The sequence below is a fragment of the Centruroides vittatus genome, unplaced genomic scaffold (genome assembly GCF_030686945.1).
Source record: "Centruroides vittatus isolate TY-2023 unplaced genomic scaffold, ASM3068694v2 contig_178, whole genome shotgun sequence".
NCBI classification, from domain to species: domain Eukaryota; kingdom Metazoa; phylum Arthropoda; class Arachnida; order Scorpiones; family Buthidae; genus Centruroides; species Centruroides vittatus.
In genome coordinates, this window is record NW_027121089.1 from 425,980 (window position 1) to 447,535 (window position 21,556).

The following is a 21,556-nucleotide window of genomic DNA, read 5'->3' on the forward strand; positions in this document are numbered from 1 at the left end:
GGTATATAATTTCATTGCAATAAGCTTACACAACACAGTAAACAAAAAGAATGTTAATGTGGTAACTGCAGTGTATTTATAATATATATATATTGAATGTTTTAAAATGCTGCTTATTGGTAAAGGTGCAAAACTACAGCTCAAGACCATGCTTACCATGAGAATGAAATTCACTTTGCTCGCTCTCTTCACTTTCGCGCCCTTTGCGTCCAGTTTAACTATTGTCATTCAACAAAATATGCAGTATATTACATCTCTTTAAATAGATTTAGATAATTAAATCTCTATATCTGCATGGAAACCTCAGAAAGTATGTTGCCATCATTGTCCGACATCAGTTCGCTCCGGTTGCACCCGTCTTCTGCCGAAGAATCGGCAAACGCATCCCTGCCAATGCTGGAGGATGGGTCATCGCTTGCCGGTGCTCCCACTTCCATCTCGGACTCTCCGATCCGTTCACATCCCTCGCTTATCATGACGTCTGTTATCACCTGTTCACTAGCTTCATCTGTCCTCCATTCCAGTTCTACTTCATTGGCAATGTTTGTGGCAGTATTATCTTTGCTGGTATCAAAATAATAACTATTTAAATTTAACTGTAATTCTTCGTTATCCACTAGATCCGTATTAAAAGTATTATTATTGGTCCCTCCGTAGAGATTTCCTTGTACAGAACTAAGCGTGCCATCACACGCATTTATTGATTTATCTTCTTCCTCCACGACAAACTCTTCGTTCTTCTCCGACGCCAACACCATAGAGTTTGGTTCGTCGCATAAATCCGAACTTTCCACTAAATTATCATCGTCCTCTATTATACACAGCTCTTCGGCGTCGCCCATATTTTTGTATGATAAATTCCCATTTGTCTCATTAATGGTAGAAAGTTTAACATCACATTTATCACGAATTTCTTCATTGTTTAAGGCAGTGGTTACATTTTGCGAAATCGGTACAAATTCTTCTTTATCGCCTAGAACTTGTTCGATGTCGCTAGATTTCTCGTTCGAAAGACAATTGGGAATGAGATTTTCTGTATTGTTTGTTTCTTTGGTATCAAGTGAGGTTTGCTCTATAGGAACATTAAGCATTGAGACATTCTTCGGAGAAACTGGATTTGAATCGCAATCTCCGTTTGCATAGCGCCGCTGCATTTCCTCCTCGGGAGGGAAAAATCGTTTACTCTTAAACATGTCAGCCCCCCTGTCTCTGAACAGTATTTCTCGCTTGCCGTCAACCACACACCATATTTCTACATTCTCGTTTTTCGTAAATCCCTGTGGTTGCACGGGTATCTCTGTCTGAAAATGCACTTTGATATGATCCCTCATGAATAACGGTTGTGAAGAGAAGTAATCACAGTAAGGACATTTCATTCCTTCATTTGAATTATGATATTTTTGGTGATTTTGTACAGTTTCTTTGCGAGGATGATGATAAGGACAGCGATCACACACGTAAGGTTTATTATCGTTTTCTTCTAGGACTTTGACATTTTCAAATAACGGCAAGTTATCTGCAGAGAATGCTAATTCGGACGAAACAATGTTGACGTCTCGTTTACGATCTGCATAGGAACTTGGTGTGAACTACTTTGTGATTAAACAAGTTGGCTTGCAGCTGTACGGAATAATCACAGTGTTCGCACGTATACTTGTTACTCTGCCCGTGCAGTCGTAAATGCCTATGAAACCGATCAACTTTATTGAACATGGCAGGACACTTCGGACAACACATAAATCCCGGAACTTGTTTAGACTTTGGTTTTCTAGGCTGAATGGTATGAAGTTTATCGTGAGTCATTAAGTTAATTTTACTGTCAACGGCGTAATTGCAGTGAGAACAGCGGAAGAGTCCATTACTCTTGTGCAATGAGGTGTGATACTGCAATGTCGTGCTTTTAAAGAACATGGCAGGACAGAACGTACACCTGTGTAACTTGTATGGGCGTTTTGTAACCGTACCTGCCATGACGGCTTTCATCTCAGCCTCTTCGAGCAACATCATCTGGTTGGCCTCGCTGGTTCTGGCAACCGTACCTCCTTCCACTATATTGGCAACCACGGGTGGACCATGTGATATCTCTCGCTTTGCAATGTATTCAGGCGTGTGGACTAGGAGATGCTTGTGGAGGTGAGGTTTATGTTTAGCTCTGTAATCACAGTGTGGACATTGGTAAGGATACAAAGCACCATGGAACGTCTTGTGAATTTGCATATCTGCGCTTGTCTTAAACACAGCGGGACATTTCATACAAAAATAATTAAATATTTTCTTTTTCGCCGATTCGTTTGCGTTGGTTCTTATAAGCTCTACGTCACCATGACCATTAGGATTATTAACCACAGCGTCTGTGATATCCTTTCCATGAATCTTCATATGGGCACTTATAATACCTTGATTGTTACATTTGTAGTTGCAGAGTGGGCAGGAATATTTCGTTAGCTTTGATTTTAAATGCATCTTCTGGTGAATGCGAACATTTGCTCTTCGCTTATTCATCATCGGACAGTAACTGCACTTGTACATTCGGAAATACACGTCTCCTTTCTTTACGATAACTGGCTGAATTTGGTTTGATTGCTGGTTACCATCCACAATTTGGCTATTGTTTTCATCTACTTCCTGGCTGGAATGGACCAGTTTATTAGATTCGGGATCGATTCCAATCAGCGTGTACGACTTATTTATATTATGCACTTTCAAATGTTGAGACATGAGATGCTGATGAGTTGCCCAGTAGGAACACAGCTTACATTTATATTTGGCGGCTTTATTCGGACGATGAAACTGCTTATGGTACAGATACTGAGTTTTGTTTTCTGTTTGATAGGGGCACTGTTCACAGACGTGCTTCTTTTTACCTAAGAGTAAGCGTTTCTTTCTATTTGAAAGATTATTTAGATTTTCAAAAGTGAACGCTACATTATCAATATTTTCACTCTCATTCGCTTCCTTGTAAATATTCATGGAGCTATTTGTGCTATCTGCATTACTATTTTTGTTATCTTCAGCATTAGAAGTATCGTCGCTAGTTTTATGCAGTTCTAAATGAAGAATTAATGTCTTGCGGAACTTCACGTAATACGGACAGAACATGCATTTTAAGTTTGCACCGTCTCGCGGCCGATGCTGCTTCATGTGCACTTTCATGTGAGCTTCTTTCTGGCAGGAATAGGGACATATTTCGCATCGCAGAGATGCACCAATGGGTTTGGGTCGCGAGACAGTGTTTTCATTTATCCAGTGTTCTTTTTTGATGTCAGTTATTCCTATAATCCGTCCTTCCGTCGTGTATGTCACACGGCTTTCCAGAAGTTCCAAATCTCCGTTATGCGATAATCTGATATGGCGTAGGATGACATGTCTCCAATTTGTGGAGAAATCACAGATTTTACAATAAAACAGCTTTATTCCAGCATGCACCGCAAGATGACTGACTACAAATTTCTTCTCTTGGTGCTTGAGTGGACAATGTTTACAATAAAAGAATTTCCTGAATGCCTTTTGTCTCTGATCTGCCAGAACTGCAGCCGAATTAGCCTGATTGTTCTCTTCAAGTGAGAAAGGCAAGTCAGGAGTAACGACTATGTTTTCCGGTTCCGCTATTCCTGATGCCATGCTCTCGTCATCGTCGTCTTGAATTTTCCTTCTCTTACTTGGGCCTTCGAATGAGACAAAGTCCTGTTTTTCCGCCGTCCTCCCGTCCTTCCTTTCTTCGACTTCTACTAAATACTGTTTGTACTTATCGTAGTTTTTATTCCCCGTTTCGTCAGTGATCAACACAGTTGCGTCTGAATGGCTATTGTCTCTGATGGCTTTCATCTTTATGTGTTTGGTTATGTCCCATTGCCAATTAGAGCGATAACCGCAAATAGAACAGACAAAGGGTCTTTTATTAAAGTGCTGTACTATGTGGACGTGGAAACGAGATGCTGTTTTTGTCATAAAACCGCAATAAGTGCATTGGTACTTTTTAACTAATACTTTCGAAGGAGGCGCGACAAGCGGCGGGTCATATTCAAACTTCCTTTTAAGAGCTAAGCTTTCTCTAGTGCTGATTAACTTATGATTGATTTTTAAATAGTTACTCTTTGCCAGGAAGTCATCACACTTCTCTATTTTGTTAGCAATGGTCAAGTCTAAGGGACCGTCCTGATCCGAGGACATCAAGTCGCGAGTCATATCCACACTGGCCGAATGACGAGGAGCAGAGTCATTTTCATCTTGAGCAACTTTTATTTTATCGAGGCCAAGAAATTCAGGAGTTGGAATTCTCTGTTTGTGGAATTTTTCAAAGTGTCTGGTCAGATCACCCTTCCATCTACATTTGTAATTGCAGATGTTACACTCAAACGGTTTCTCACCCGAATGAACACGTTGATGCTTTATCATTTCAGAAGTCCACCTGGTCTTATATCCACATATGTTGCACGTCGGTTCCAGTCGAGTCTTCTTTTCCTGCATTCTCGAGAAGGAGCCAGACGTATCGTGTTGTCTCTCGACAGAACTTTCACTGCTCCTGGTTTTCCTCCGGGGTGTCAGCATGTCAACGACGACAGCAATGTTGTTTGCTTCCACGCTCTCTGAATGTTCTTCTTTTAAATGCTGGCCCACTGAGGAAAGTTGAGGAAATTGAGCATCGCATATAGGACAACAGTGCTTCTTAGTACTTTCGGAATTTCTTTTGTACTTGTACTCGTGCTTTGATAAATCGTCCCGTTCATCTTCATAAAAATCTTCAGAATAATTTATCTCCAAAGGTTTATCTTCACCGATATCAAAAGTATCTGCATTTTCAAAAGAATCACTATCGTCGTCAGCACTCGAATGAGACCCAGAATCATCCTGCATAACAAACTGTTCCATACTTAAATCTGAACTAGTTTCTAAGTTATATTTTCTGGATTTTGGATGAATAGAGTTCCCATGATGATAATCCAAATGTACCGTTAATGACTGCTTAGTATTAGTTGTGAAAGAACACTTGTTACATTCAAATTCGCCTTGTTCCATGTGATTTTTCATGTGCCGGTCCATATTCCACTTGTACGCGCTTTTGAAATCACAATATTCACATTTTAATTTCGGCAGTGCATGATATTTCAAATGCCTGGTGAAACGGCTTTTGTTATTAGTTCCGTATCCGCACTGCATGCAATGGTAGAATTTCTTCTTCTTGTGTGCTTCTTTCTCATGCTGAAGAAGGACAATATTATTCTGAGTCTGAAAAGGACACTCTGAACATTTTAATACTTTGACGACCGACTTCCGAGCTGTCGATTTCCTATGCAACGGCTTGCTTTTATTTGCCGATTCATCCTTAAACTCATAGTCATCTAGGTTTTTATTACTGGCTTTGGGAATGTTGGAATCAATTGGATCTTTCGGAGAAGAATTGTTAGCTGCATTAATAAATTCGTCCTCGTCCTCTTCCATAGATTTGTGATGTACGAGAGTGTAATGCCTCTGCAACTTTTGAACATGCCGAGAAGCATACACACAACTCTTACATTCATGAATTGTCATTCTTTCTCCATGAATGTCTCTTCTATGATACAAGTATTCCCTGGGGTCAATCGTCGTCAGGCCACACTCGTTGCAGACGTAACTTCTTCTTATCTTCAGGGGGCTGAGCTGACGAGTTCCCATTTCTAAGCTGTTGTCTTTAATGGCTAATTCGTCCGGAAGGCCTCTGTTAATGTGGCTCGTACCAGCCTCGTGATCTTTAGGAATGCTGCTGTTTCTGTTGACAAACAACTTCTCTTCATTCTGACCGCCGACTGCAGCTTCCTTGCTCTCAACACCGAGCCGGATTCTCTCGTTGGCGTACTTCTTCTTCAGCCACTCTATCTGATCCTGATGATTGTTGTCCTTGTGCTGTATGAGTTCTTCTACACTGGAAGCAAAAAAACCACAAATCTCACAAGCCGTCACTCTCCCAAGACCATGAATATCCCTTTTGTGCCTATATAAATTTGCCTGATAACAAGAAACGAAAGGGCACAGCGGGCACTTGAATGCCTGCGATGCGTGAGCGATAGTGGTGTGACGAGACAGCATGCGTCGGCTGACTGCAACATAATTACAACTCTCGCAAGGATATCTTCCTGAATTTGGCATAGTAATGAACATCGGAACATGCTTCGTAAACCAATCACAAAATCAACGACATGGTTGGCCGTTCAGATAAAATAAGGTAACATGCAACTTTTCTGCAAAAATAAAATGAAAAAAAAAAAAAAAAAACAAAAACAAAATAAAGAAATGTCAAGACAATATTCAGGCTATGTTTCAAAACACACATAACGTGCACAACATGCATTTTTGGGATAACTAGTGCAAGCGCGCACGACGATATTCATGGCCATTCTTAATAAAACATAGTAAAATCCCCTTTATCAAAGCATTGTCCTATAATTTGGAATAAAAACAAACAACAATAAAAAAAGCTACAGGACAAACACATTAAACAAGGACATATTTAACACAATTAGCAATGAATATTTAATATTTTGAGTGCTGCAAACAGAATCTAAAGCACGCAAAATGTTAAACATTCGACAATTGGCCACAGGAATTTCAAATTTGAATCACTTAAAACTGTTTCGAAAGTCAGTTTATTTGACGAGACGTGGCAATGCAACATGTGGATAATCCTCCAAGAACATGGCAATGCGACACACGGGCAATCTGCCTACAGAGGACATCTCCTAAGAGGACTTTCTAACAGAAATTTGTCTGTATTTAGATGTTACAGACAAAGAAAACCAGAAAGCCCTACTTGACCAGCCTGTTGATTAGGTGCAGGAACTAACATTTGGCACGTTCGGTTGTTTTATTCACTCCGCACACTTCGAAAGTCTCTCCGAAGATCAACAAGAAGGTTCAAGATTCCAGAATAATGCAACATACTTCAGAAACATTAAGTAATAATAATTTTGAAACTCCTATGGCCAAAGCTACTGTATGCTCAGTCAAAATACAGGGTAGCCCAAAAGCCAGTTAACCAAGATATAACTATTATACCTCAGTTTACTGACGGTCTACCTTGTATGTAGCGAACAATCTCCCATTATAGCCAAGGCTACGGAGATTATTCTTCCATCCCAAGCAAACAAGAAATACACTTAAAATTATTTGTAGCCACTAAATATAAACAATTTAAGTAAATTACACACGAATAGGTGATTAAATCATTTTAAAGCATAGAAGGATGTCCAACAGACTTTCTTCCCAACTTGGCGATAACTTAATGTAATTCATCAATCGAGATCACTTTTTGTAGCCTTAAAATACACCTCTGAAGATTTATGGTGACAATTTATCCAACGAATGCAACTTAACTAGAATTTTGGAGGGTTCGGAGACGTTTCACGTTTCATAGTTATAACTGTATAACTAAGGAACCTGCACGGAGAATTTGATTTTAAGGTGGGTTCGCACTTTAGCTTAAGACTGATTCTGCATTGCATTTCTGCAGCAACCACTGCCGATATCTGTCAATGTCTCAAGAAGTTAAATGTCTGTCGACGAGTCGGTCCGACAGGCTGGCAAGAACCGGAAGAGTTTTCAAACAACCAATTACACGTTGGCTTCCTATTTTCATTGTAAAGACTAAGGTGCGTTGCAAAAACATAAGGACACCCCAATTTTTTTTGTAACCCACCTTACTTCTCACGATTCTCTCTCGGGAATAAAGACGGACAATGTCATTCATCACTTTGAGAAAGCACACCGCCAATTTTTGTCGGCTAAATAGTGAACACCATTGACTATTTTTGTTGTAGACATTCGAGTTGGTTGGCGGTATCGATCGACCCAAGCGTGAACCCACCTTTTCCCAGACATTCTTCTTTCTCACCCTTTCTGCCCCTACGGTAACCTTTTAAAATGAAGTCATAAATGTGCAGCCTGCTAATAATTCAGATTTACTTAAATTATTTATATACAATCATTACAATTAATAATATTCTGGTAAATACAGTAGACCCCCCCTATAACACGGTAGATAAGTTCCGTGTTATATGAATCCGTGTTGTATTTAAGTGACTCGTACAACACGGAACTTATCTACCGTGTTATAGGGGGAGGGTCTACTGTATACAAAATCATTAAGTTGGATGCATGACTTAGAGTTCTGTAGTGTTTTAATACAGATTAGGTAAACAAGATGCTAGCTTAACCAGTTTGCTGCCAATTCGTTACTTGTCAGGTTTTTAACGGACAACTAAATGGTCACGTGGCGCAAAGCAGGCCTACGGGTAATAGGGGAGTTCTCCAATGAAATAGTATTTTGTGGAATGCAGATTAGATGTAGTGAAAGCTAGAAGGCTACAACACTGTTGAGGAGACATTAGATGACAACATGCAGGTCACGTGGGAGAAAGCATCCATTATCCTACCAGCTACAAGAGAAATCTTTCCGGATAGAAGAATTATACCAGATTAAGATTAATAAAGAGGCAGGACGCTCTACAGCTTCATCCATTCTGGTAATATATTTGTTAACTGGTCAACTAACGAGTTAATAATTTAAGCACATACTTGAACAGGCAGGCAGTGCCAGCAGTGGACAGAATTGCATTGGTGTACACCCCTCGGTGACATTGTAGCAACGGATCGAGCAGAATTTAGAGCAAAAGTATTCAGACAAGGCATTTTTATAGTGCGAGTAATACGAGTAATATTTACGAAGAATTAGTGGTAGTAAGTTATTTATTACTAGAAGAGGATGCCGTAAATTAAATAAGTCTAGAGAAATTAAAATTGCATCTGCCACAATAAAAGAATTGGGCACAAACGACAGCTCTCGAAAAGAAAGGAAATTTATTTCAAGGAGTGAGACGCAGGAGGTTTAGTCTTTTGACAGCTAGGCGTCCGGGTTACTATCCGTTTTGGTTCGAGGGGAGGCAGAAATGTTGCCCTCTCGAACACGTGTGACAGATTTCTGTTTGCTCTGTCCACCCATCAAGTTTGCGCGAGTCTGTAACTTATAATACAAACAAAGTTTTTCCTTTGTCTGCTCTACCCACCCAAGTATGAGTTTAACTCTATCCTTTTCTAGCTCATAAGCACGTCCGACATCTTTTAAGATTATAAGTTCTTCAGATATGAAAAAATTAATAATTTATCAATTTATTCTGAAGTAAAGATAAACAACAGCACTTTTTAATCTTATTTTCCCTAATAATCTGCAGTTTATTTAATCTGAAATGAAGTTTTAAAAATATTATTGCATATCTTGCCAGTTATTCTACTCAGGAATTTAATTTCCAAATCAATTTACGAATATAAAGATAAGATTTTAATTTAATTAAAACATTTTTCCACTTATTTTCCATATTTCTTTAATTTTGAAGAGTGATAAGAAACATCGAACTTGAAAAATAAAGATGTATTATCTAGTACCGCTTGAAATTCACCCTCCGATATTAAATCTATAGACTTTGACACATCTTTATATTGCGACGTTATCAAAAAGATAATTCTTAACTTCACATATTCTTTGTCGGAGTCTAGACAAGCCTCAAAATATCGTTTCTATTGACGCAAGTATCTCGAAAGTCTTTCGGTTCATGTATTTTTAGAATTAAATTTTTATTCGGCAAGAAGATGAATGATTTGGTATAAAATATATGCCGCGACTTTGTCAAAAATTGAAATTTAAACAATCTAACTAACAGCCATTATCGAAACAATTTAATTTGATAAGAAATATCTAGTGTTTGAGAGATCTGTAATGTTGCGAGTAATGCGCAATTGGATATTATTACGTGGCAGCAGCAATAATAGAATTCCGTCACGTAAACTTCCCACGGTTTCGGTTATGCACGCCAAAAATTTCTCCGATAATCGGTTTTGCCTGCAGACTGCCGTACGCAAGAAAATTTTACAGACACTTCGTCTGGCGAAAGTCCATTTTTGAATGTCTTATCATATCCCGTAACCATATTTTTCAGTGAATCAATGATATAAGGTAATCTGCCGCGAGGGATATCTCCCAGAAGGACTTTTACTGGAAACTGGGCCCTAATTGGGTGTTAATTCAAGAGTTAACGAACGCACTTATTCTGCACTCGGTTTCTAAGAAATTGCCGTTGTGACACTAAACACAATATAACTGCCACAATAGTGTGTAATAGAAGATTAATTTGTGTCTTTATGATACTAACTTGCCTATATAATTGTGTTTCAATGCGATTCTTAAAGTGACGATAGTGTTTATATGGGAGGAAGTACTTTACCGCTCGACATACCTTCACCGTTACATTTGGCTACTTCTACGCCGGTTCAAATTTTATCTATCATTAATTTCGTGTACACTTTACGTTTGTAATATTATTTAGTTTGTATCTCTAAACTTGACCGGGGATTAAATTTTGAGTAGAGACAACTCCAAATTTAAAGGAGAATGATCATTTGCTTTTAATGGAAGAGCAGATATCATAATTAATGATAGAATGACTTCAGAAAATATCAAAATATGTCATTTGAACATCTTAATCTATCTGGACTGCCGATTAGAGAAAATGAGTGGATATTTCAGCAAGACAATGCTTCCTGTCATGTATCTAAATCCACCAAAAATTGGTTTAAACAACAAAAAATAGATGTAACTAGCAACGAGCCCGGCATTGTCTGGGCAAATGACAACAGCAAAGATTAAGATTATTAGATTATTTTATACTTCTAACCCTCTATTATGTATATAACAAATACTCAGACTGTTGCAGAAAGGGTTGAAGTAATTCGACCAAAAGAAGTCGTCGACTTCCGCCCGGAAGAAAAGATGGTCGGCTACTACTAACTAATACCATTCTACTATTAACATTTAAAAAATAATCCGCGTTAGATACGTTGAGACGGCCCCGCACGTAATCAAAGTTGCTAATCTTAACATCCAAAAGACTTCGTATGACCTGTTTAAATAAAAATATCTTGTATCTGACTATCATCCGCCTCTCCGTCCTTCCTTCATCTGAAGAAAAGTTGATGCTTGACCATTTGACAACAATACACAACCACTGACGAACTGACACTTGAAATTTATGATAGTTGGGATAAAATAAACGTACACAAACTATAACACCTGTCAGAAACAATGCCCAAGAGGAGATTTACAAGCTAATTCAAAACAAAAGAAATTCGCACGTCTGCGCATGTCGGGCGGGACCTGCTTCGGCAGAATGACACTCGATTCCACTGAATAATACACTCCGTCCAGGGAATTCCTTAACCAGTTGCGTTTGTCACCCACGATATACAATACATACGCATTACGCGCCAGTTACAGGTTTCAGTGTGTGTATAATAACGAGTTTATTAATTGTTAAATTGGTATAAATAAACATTGTGTGAAGTTATACACAAATTTCAAGTGCGTGTATGATTTCTTTACAGATCTTATACACCTTACTACACACTTAGTAGTAAAAATTTAATATTTTGAAGCCATGTACATAACTGTGAAGCTTCTACGGTTCCTTTAAAATTTGTATTACGCAACTGTAGTACATTAACTGAAGACATCTTAAATGTAAATAAGGCATAAGTGAGTCTACTCTTGCTTATAAACAAATGCAAAGTTTACGATTTGTGCTCAATCTACATAATTTCCTCTCGCTAAAGTTCACGCATCCAGCTTAGCAGAAAATTCTTGCAGCACAGTAAGTGTCGTGTAATTTAATTTTTTAAAGTTACAAAGGAAAAACGTAAATTAATTTGCAAACCGCAAGCTACTTACTCGGTGATCCAGAAACGCATTCGTATATCCAAACGAGTCCGTTTGCTCTGCGCATCCTAAATTGCTGAAATAAAATTATCAATATGAATTTTTATTAAATTACTTTTTAATTTGCATAATTATTGAAAAAATAAATGTAATTTAATTTTAAAAAATGCAGAAAAAACAAACATTCATAGAAAATAAAGTAATGCAATTAGAGGTTACTAAATGTTGCATATATGGATTGGAAGGTTGCCAGTTTCTACTTAAAGGAAACTCGACGTGTCGAGTGTCGCGTTTCTTTTAAGCACGGCTGCCACAGTGGACGTGCATAGTTTGTACCGGGCAGATGCGATATGGAAACAATCGAGTACTAATGCAGGATCCTCCAAAACATGCTTCATCGAACTCTGAATCACAGCCTGCAGAATGTTCTCTTATCTGTCCATCATGCACTCTTCCTCTGGTACAAGGCAAATTCAAACCAACTCGCGGAAACTTCTGGTGTCATTTCGCAATGTCCCGACGTGACGGAGCACAATGACACTCGTAAACTCACCAGAACTACCTCTGAACATACTTCCGTTTGACACACCACTCTACCCATTGCACTAAATATTTTAAATTTTGTGACATTCCACGTATTTCACCCTGTATATTCAATGAGACGATCGAATACTTAATGATAATTTGGATGATCAAAGGGTCTACCAGTAGGACCCACAACTTGGCAGTAGAACTACAAGCAAGTTTCCTTATTTTGAATACTGATTAATAAGAAAAAAGTATGATTAAACACTCCAAATTGCATCCGAATACATTACGTGCACATGATTTGTTCCTTTGCCTCAAACCCAAACATCAATAAACTATTATACTCAATCTTATGATCAAGAAAACTTACAATCTAATTCAAATTGCCTTTCTTGCAGTGGAAACTTTGGCATGTTACAACTACTTGTCTTGCATGTGACAAAGATAAATGAGGGAGTGTCCTTGAGACTTCTTCCCTCTAGATAATAATTTTCCTGTTTGTGACATGTACAACTGTTAGCTGACATTTTGTTAACATTTATTAATATGAGTACAGTATAACGCAGCAAGTTACATTACAAAAAAACACTTTGTTATGCAAATCCGCGCTGTACAAAACAGGGTGTTAGGTTCTTAAAGTTAGCAGAAGTATACTATTCCTTTCCGTCACTAAGAAAAATATGTTTATTAAAGCAATCAATTTATTTCCAATTGATAAAATCAACTAACAATCACGATTAAAAGTACCGTATTACACGTTAATATTAATTTTATTTAAACGAGGGCATTTTCTTTTTACAAAGTATCATTATCAGCCGAGTTTATTTGTTGGTCTCAGTCAGAAATAGCAGCAACGTCTTTATTTTCCTTATTTTTTATCATAAAAATATGTTATTCGTCGAAAATTTGTTCTAGGGGACCTTCGTTCGATTGAGCACCCAGCGATTTTTCTCCAGAATTTGTATTCGAATACTAAGTCGTGCGAGTCGGGAACAGTTTGCAAAATAGCGGCGACATTTTGGTAGAGTACGCATCATTTTCTTCCAGTTAAGTTTGCCACAAAAGCAATTTTTTAGTCAAACGTTTCATACATTCTCAGGACATTTAAAGCAAGAGATTCATGTTTAATTGCATTTGAATAGATGCAACACCATGTAATTTGTAAATTTATTTCATCCTGTTTGTTTAATACTAATTGCGTTCTTAAGATTTTCATACAATTATGACAATCAGAAGAATCGAGGCATGTTACGTTACGCAAATATGACCTCCGGCAATTATGTAAATGCAATGCGTACGTGGAATCATCTGTTGCGGCAAGCTTATGATGCAAATTACACTAACTAAACGAAACAAATCAATGCATTATTACGTAGATAATCATAATACATACAAGTTTACAAGTTTGTTAGGATCCAAAAACTATGCACTATATTCACTCCCAAATGTTGATTTATATAAAACCTATTTATATGCATTCTGGCATCTTGGATTTATGCCAACACAAGTTAAGCTACTAGCGAAATGAAAGTTTATCTAAACACAGGATACGCAACTTAAGAAGGAGGTTTCGACAATCCAGAAGTACATTGATGCACGTACAGAAAAAAGTCTCTTACAAGTATGTAAGAAACAACATCTTTTCAATTTTCCAAAGTAAGGGCAATAATAATAATAGTGAGGTTGAAGCCGAAGATTTAAACACGAAAATGTGTATGTCAGACGTTCGTCGTCGCTTTCCCGTAAGCATAGAAGTTTGACAATGGTGTTTGGAAAGTCAGTGGAATCGTGCTCGACATTCCAAACACCGTTGTCAAACTTCTAGGCTTACAGGAAAGCGGCGCCGAATGTCCGACATACAGATTTTTGCCTTTAAAACTTTGGCCTCAACCTTGCTAATGTATACGAGGATCATACAATAGGAAGATGCAGTTTCCAGTTTAATGTACTACAAGCAGAGAGTTCTTAAGCAATGTCTTGTGCCATATCCCAATTCTTCATAAGCTTCTCTATAATGTGGTCGAACTAGGTAACGCTAGCAGCACCACGAGTTTTTTGTTTTTCTTATCTCTTTCACCATTAGGAAGGACATTTTATCACTATGCTGCAACTGAAGTAACAAATGTCCTTACCAAATAAAGACGGGTGGTAAAGATTATCGTCTTTCTATTACAGAAGAATGACATTCTGCGTGTTCCCTACTAGCAAAATCAAAGCGTGAATCTTGTACATTATTTTACCACCTTTTAATTATTTTTACTTGGAATTATGGCAATTAAATATTTAAACTGTGTAACAGAAGCTTTCTATTGCATTATTCACCTATTCCAGTGGATCACAACATAATACTTAAAAAACAATTATAAAATGCTAATTGTTTTTCTACTTTATACTATTATATTTTCTTCGTATACAGAAGCAGATATCCAACACCGTTTCATTTTTAAGGCTTGTTCGTGCACGCTTTTTATGTCAGTTAGATGCCATTTTTAAACTTGTTTCAAATCTACAAAGACGACGTGAAATTGACACAGAAGCATGCAATTTCCAGGCAGAACGAGCAGCACTCGGTAAGCTAACTGCTCGAGATTGCGGAATCGCTGCCTCGCTCTACCCCGATCTAAACACAGTTAAGGAGCTTTTGACTAGTACAACAATCTTAAGAATGTATCAAGGAAAGAAATTCCAATTATTGTGGCACCACTATATTCATTTTCAAAGTGACAGTGACAAATTGTAGTGTGATACATGTTTACATTTGTCAAAGGCATAAAACAGGAACAGATAACCGAAAGCTTACAATACATTCATAAAGAAGTTAAATGACTGCTTACCTAGTCAGTCATAAAATAACACTGATATTTACTATAAAACAATGATAACTATGAATCAACAGTGGCTCAACTATGACTCACAAGCCAATCCTCATTGTGCCTCCCACATACTTATACAATTTCTTTTTATAAACTTGGTACTTACACATACATAATATTTTTGTAAGTTTTCAGCTATAATATAATGTAATATACATAGAAATTTTAAGCGTAACTTGCAACTTAATCTGAAACAGGCAACCGAAAGCTTAACCGAAGTTTAGTGTACATTCATAAGGTCGAAGGAGTTAAATGATTATTTAATAATTGAAGGAGTAAAGTATTGGGGAAAGATATATTAGGTATAGTTAAAATACTACAAAAAGATGATGCGGCTCTTGTGTATTTTTGATGGACAGCGTACGATTCCTATCGTGACAAGGTCTAGTCACCATGAAATACGCACTACAAATTAACAGCAAACAAGAAATAAAACAGAAATCTTGTTAACACAAGTACTTAAGGTGATTTTGTTTGAATATTTATCAAAAAAGATGTACTTAGACTCAACCCAATTTGTTAGAAATGAGTTAAATGTTGCTTTAACAGTTAAATTACTAAAGAAATAACAACAGAATTGGAGATTCTAATAAAAGAAACTACACACAAATTTGTTACGTCAGAATAGTGACGTCATTCTTAAGCTTCTTTTATAATACAGAAGCCGGTGTGGTGTCGTCTTAACATATTGGCACGCTGTGCAGTAGCCCTTTGCTAATTTATGCACAGACCAGAATTTAACACTAATTTTCTGATCACATGCCAGTTGCATAGGCAGGATCAGTGAAATGCTTTGTCCAGGAGCCTATCATGCTGTTAAGATGGCCCCCAGTAATGGCATATACTAATCTGATGAAACAAATGTACCTTCAAAAACACATTTTACTATCCTTTATTTAAACAATCTTTTAATGACTTTTCTATAGAATTCACAAATTTTAAACAGCTGGGGCTAAAAATATGGTTCGGGAATCAAATTAAAGCGCTTATCCCATAGATGATGCCACCGAAGAGAGATTTGAGAAAGGCGCAATGGTTCGGGTATGGCGAAGAGACAAAGATACAATGTTAAGTCTATGGAACAAACATATTGAGGTCCCGCTCTTTGTTAACTTTTGTATGAGCAATATTTTTGTTTTGTACTTTTATTATTGTAAATACCGAGATCAATAGATGTACATTTTAGTTAATAAGACTACTATTTTTATCGCCATCTCCCAACTCTACCTCGCCAATTCACCCATAAGCCCGAGGAATGCCAGGCACACGCAGCTTGTTCCGTATATACTAAAAGTGGGCCTATTTGAATCATTTATGTGTCAAATACATTTATATTTTGCACGAAAATGATAGAAATAGGCCACACCACCAATCTAAAACAAGAATGATTTGGAACTAGTTATAAGATGATAACATACAAGACTTAGTAGTTCCTAACAGAACAAATGCTACAATAGCTTCTACTACAGCAATAAAACAGCTTCCTATACAATCAGTGCTCTTAAGATATATAAATTTACTAATATAGTTGTAAAAAATTCCATACATGAGCAACTGCTGTAACTTTTTCAAAGGGGGCAAAGGGACATACACCTACCATTATAATTATTGCTTAAATCAGGCTAATAGTGTGAATATTGGGTAATTTACCATACCATGGAGCGAGGCAAAGAATAGAATTTTCCGACACTTTTTAGGGAATTAATTATTTGGTTTCGCATTTCAAATCTCCCCGCCTCGATTATAAGGCCTAATCCAATGGGGCAAATGACCCAGCACACTCTACATGCCATATTTTATTTTGGTCATCTTGGCTTAGTATTATAATTAAAACTGATTCCAGGGCAGTCTACTTCATATTTAAGAAAAACCAAGCCTTAGTTTGCTTAATGATGGTTTACCAGAACTAATTACTTTAATGTTTATCAAATTGGGGTCCACAGATCAATTCCAAAAGGTCAAATATTCTGAAAACACATTTATTTTCCCACAAATATAATGAAAGAATCACAAGTATTGTTATGGAATAATTATTTTCAATACAATTAGTGTATACATTTAATTCTAGCTGCTAATTCATGTTTACACTTATGCATACCTGAATACACACAAAACTTTAGATTTGAATACAGGGTGTTGCATAAATTTGACTCCATAGGAGTTACATTGATGTTTGTTTATTCTTTTACACACAAAACATGACACTGAGTAAGAAGGAATGAATTAGTTCTCTCTCTAGTGAGGCTCCTCAATGTAAATTTACCAAAGAGTTTAAAAGGCTACGTCCCGAGTGCCGTATGAGACTGGCGAGAAGTCTGGATACGGCGGGTTAAACTTTTCGGCAACCTCACACTGAAGAACCACACCATAAGTAACTCAAATTTGTTCCTCCTTGCTCAACATCTGTAAAAGAATAAACAAATATTAAACAGAGCTAGACTTAGGGACAGCCTGTATGCATGTATATAGAGATCCACAAACATGTTTTGACTTAAAAAGATCAATAAATCCCAATGGTTTGTTTGGGAATGCTGAATTAGATTATGAGCAGGTCACTTGTGATATTAAGAAGTCACTCGATGCACTTAGTAACCTCGTATAAACATAATTGCTGCTGATACTTAACTATAAACTAATACTATAAGAAAAAACAAATAATATTCACACTTTAAAAGTTAAAATATATGCAATAACTGCAAAATACGTCTAGCTATGTTACGTATGTTACAGAAGGGCAATTTATGGTTTTTCATTGTAAATGATTGTACAAATACGAAAGTTTAGCAACTAGATTCTTAATTTTAAATCAAAGTTTTGATTAAACAATACATTTACAGGTAAAAATGCAGTTAGACATCTGAAAAACCTGAAAACTTGTTCTTGATCTTTAATAACAAATCTGCACTTTCAAACTAAAGTAACGACTATCCTACATCAAGGACGACTTTTAAATTAACGAAAGCAACCATCTTATGCAATACACAGTACAAATGAATAATGTTACTTGGCAGAAAACACGAGACAAAACAGAAATCTTAACACAAATGCTTATTTTCCACAATATTTATCAAAAAAATGAATAAATGGGTGCCTTAAATGCTTTCGTTTATGCATTTATTGGTCATTTTCTGTCCCATTTCTGAAATCAAATTACTTCATCAATGTCTGCTTAAATCTAGAATGTTAGCCTAATTCTCCCTTTCGGCCATTTTGGATTTGTTAGATAAACATTATGTATGACCTAGCAATTAATTAAACATGCATAATAGGATCTATTTATCTGTCTCGTAGTCATTTGTTTTTCACAAACTGATTGAGTATGCTTATATATAACAGAGCCCTATAGTTAAATGCCAACTTTGCACGACCCATAACTTTCAAACACTCGTGGCATTTACACATCATCCCATCTATAGATTACAATTGCCATAAATAAAATGCAAGTAACTTTGATCGTGAAACACTTATAAAACACGAAAGTAGAGCTTCAAATCTTTGCTCTTTTGTACCTAAATTAAGGAATTTAAACACAAAAAAGCCGAATTTAATAAATAAACATGCTGTTTTTACAATATTTAACAACGGTATTGCTAATATGCTCCTATAAATTGACTATAATTACCATAAACAGCCAACAAACATGGAAAATGTTCCTTTAACAGGTACAAATTCATTGAATGTCTAATTCTTATTACAAGCCTGGAAAATCTTTAGAACAGTTGGAAAATTGATCAACACAAATTTAAACATCTTATTTTCACATCTGTTGCGTCATTTGCCGCACGCACGCTTTGACGCAGCCTAAAAACCATTACTCGTACTTATCGGTATGCAAAATTTGCACAGACAACAGTAGACACTGTCTACGGTTTTCCAATTAACCAAATAGTTTGGGGTTTTCATAACCTCCATTTTAAAACTCAAAACGGATCCGCGCGCAGCATTCGGCTCCGTCGCAACTTACGGCACGCGGTTTTGTTTCCCTTACCATAAGCAGGCGAAGGTTCCGAACGCACCGTTCGTAAAAGAAAAGCTATCCTGCAAAGAGTCATAACAGAAACAGGAAATGACTCTTCCATATCAGAAACAATTACAACATGTACATTACTAGAATCACTCCATTAAAAATTGCTGATAAATTTTAAGGAAAATAATTTTTAAATAATATTTTAAAATGTAATTAACATTAAAATAATAATTACTTTTCTTGTGGTATCAGTTAGGTACAAGTCAGGTTACTTACATGTAACAATTACAGAAAGTTGGGTGGTGAAAATCATACAGAAACAGCAAAAAATGTTAGGTATTAACAGCAGTGGAATGAAGAAATCAAGATGGAGTCGACCTCAACAACGCCTATCTGTACCACACTAGAAACACCCAACAGTGGAAAGACACAGGAAAAAAATAATAGTAATAATGTAGATAACATCACGTTCGTACCTACCACGAATCAAGTAACACTGTATCAGTAACAGTATCCTGGATAAGAGAACGTAAAAATAACTTCTTCACTGTCCTGTATACGTTCTCGTGTCTTCGGGTAAACTGTTCAGTTCTGTAATGGAGTAGTTTCTACAGGATCATCAACTTCCTATGTGGTGCGCCATTTTGTTAGTTCCACAGAAGAAACAATCGAAGGCCTCGAAACACATTTATAACACTGCTGTAACTATTCTTACTTAAGTAACGACACACTACAGTTGTACCTTTATCGTGGTATTTGTCGTTACCATCGAGCGAGGGGTTAGATACAGGCACGAGTCACGTGACGGACCATTCCTCTTGCGTTTTCACCCACGTGGATGTTGGGTTGGTGCATTTGCTGGTTCCACTTTCTTTCTTTGTTTTGCTACCCCCCGTTTCGTGTTCCGCCCGCGTGCGAGGGGGCTCGAAGAAGCGCGCGAGATAAAAACGTAAATCACCACCCTCAATTTGCCACGCAGCAATAGCAAACAACGGAAGTGCTTAGATACCGGCGCGCGTTTTTTCGCAACCCCCCTCGCAGCGCTGGTGTAACACTAGAGAGATTTTCTGCTCGGGTTTTGCAAAATTACCGTCGGTTACGTTGCAAAGATATCCCTTTAAGGATGTGCCGTTTCCGTATAGAAGATACGCGAAACAGTCGGACGGAGGGGGCGCATGCTCTATTGCTTTTCCTTTCCTACCCCCCCAAAGACTCGCGCGCTGTACATGTACACCGAAGAGCGAAGAACGGCGAAGAGATGTCGTACACTAAATTTGTTACAGCCAGCTGCACGAACGACTAAGCTTGGTCCTAACAAGATACTAAAACGTCATCGGAAACAACCCCCGAACGTCCAAAATGCTGGAAAGAAGTTTACAGCGGTGTAGACGTAGATGACGCAGCTGCACGTTTGCTGACGTGGTACCCGAAGGAAGATATTAGAGTTGACAATATGACACGTTCTGAAGGTCAGAAATCGCATGGTTTAGTGCCGATAGAGCGAACAGACAAGAAGAACCGTGTCCCCCTCTTTTATTTTTAAAGTTCCTATAGCAGAAAATCATCCCCCTCCCCCTGCAGCTGGAACACTGGTCTCTTTTACAGAAGTAGAACGTTGTGTGTGTGTGTGTGTAGACGACTACCGCTTCCCTCACAGATCAGTCACGTGACTGCGGTAACTAAACAGCACTCGGGACATAGATAAAAATGTGTGTTTTCCGGGGTGATTTTTGGCTCTCGTCTTCTTAAAACGCGAATTATTTTTTTTGTGTGTGCGCGTGCGGAAAATCTGTCCTTGCAGATGAGGTGCACAAACGAGGGAAAAAACTCAATAATCGGAATATCTACAAATGAAGATTAAGAGGGCATCTGAAGGGGGGGGGGAAGTCTAGCATTGTTGTGTCTCTTGATTGATTGTTTCGTTTGTGTGTTACTACTGTTGCTAACTGGTAATTTCTATTCACTTGACAGTGTACCACTTGTTCGTTTTCGACCACTTCTCCTGTTTCGTTAACGCTCTTATACGGTAGCATAAACCTTTTATACCGTTCACCGCAACAGTATATTGCATAATACGACTTAATTTGCGTATATTGCATACGTCACTGTAAATAGGGCATAAATATTATACACTAGCATCCCGTTTATTATTATTGTTATTGTAATAAATTTACACTTTTATAAGTTTTTTTTACGCAACAAGTGTTTAATTATACATAAATTCACATTGTAACTTTCTATACGTATCTTATCACCTATAACCTTTACAACTCGTATTTACTCTAGTTTATACGCTATAAATTGAATATTTATTTTTACAATTCATCTACTTCTTGCATTTTTTTTTTTTTTTTTAATTTCTCGCTACTCTACACACTTTTATACTTATACACACATTTATTATCTGGTATACATTCGTATTTTTCTATATTTCCGTACACTTGTACACACATT

General features: G+C 37.3%; 1 protein-coding gene across 6 annotated transcripts; it reads right to left on the minus strand.

Annotated features, from left to right (window-relative positions):
* Positions 1-1,559: 1,559 nt before the first annotated feature.
* Positions 1,560-20,820, minus strand: LOC136969403 (zinc finger protein 721-like). Of its 6 annotated transcripts, none has more exons than XM_067263547.1 (3): positions 19,583-20,820; positions 11,747-11,810; positions 1,560-6,215 (listed from the first exon to the last, which is right to left on the minus strand). In XM_067263547.1, the coding sequence occupies exon 3, from the start codon at positions 6,133-6,135 to the stop codon at positions 1,561-1,563; it is 4,575 nt and encodes a 1,524-aa protein (XP_067119648.1). In that variant the 5' UTR covers positions 6,136-6,215; positions 11,747-11,810; positions 19,583-20,820; the 3' UTR covers position 1,560. The 6 variants fall into 6 exon arrangements, with proteins under 6 accessions (XP_067119648.1, XP_067119649.1, XP_067119654.1 ...); XM_067263548.1 differs by having other exon boundaries at positions 19,579-20,820; XM_067263553.1 differs by having other exon boundaries at positions 1,560-5,899; positions 19,579-20,819.
* Between the last annotated feature and the right edge of the window lie 736 nt (positions 20,821-21,556).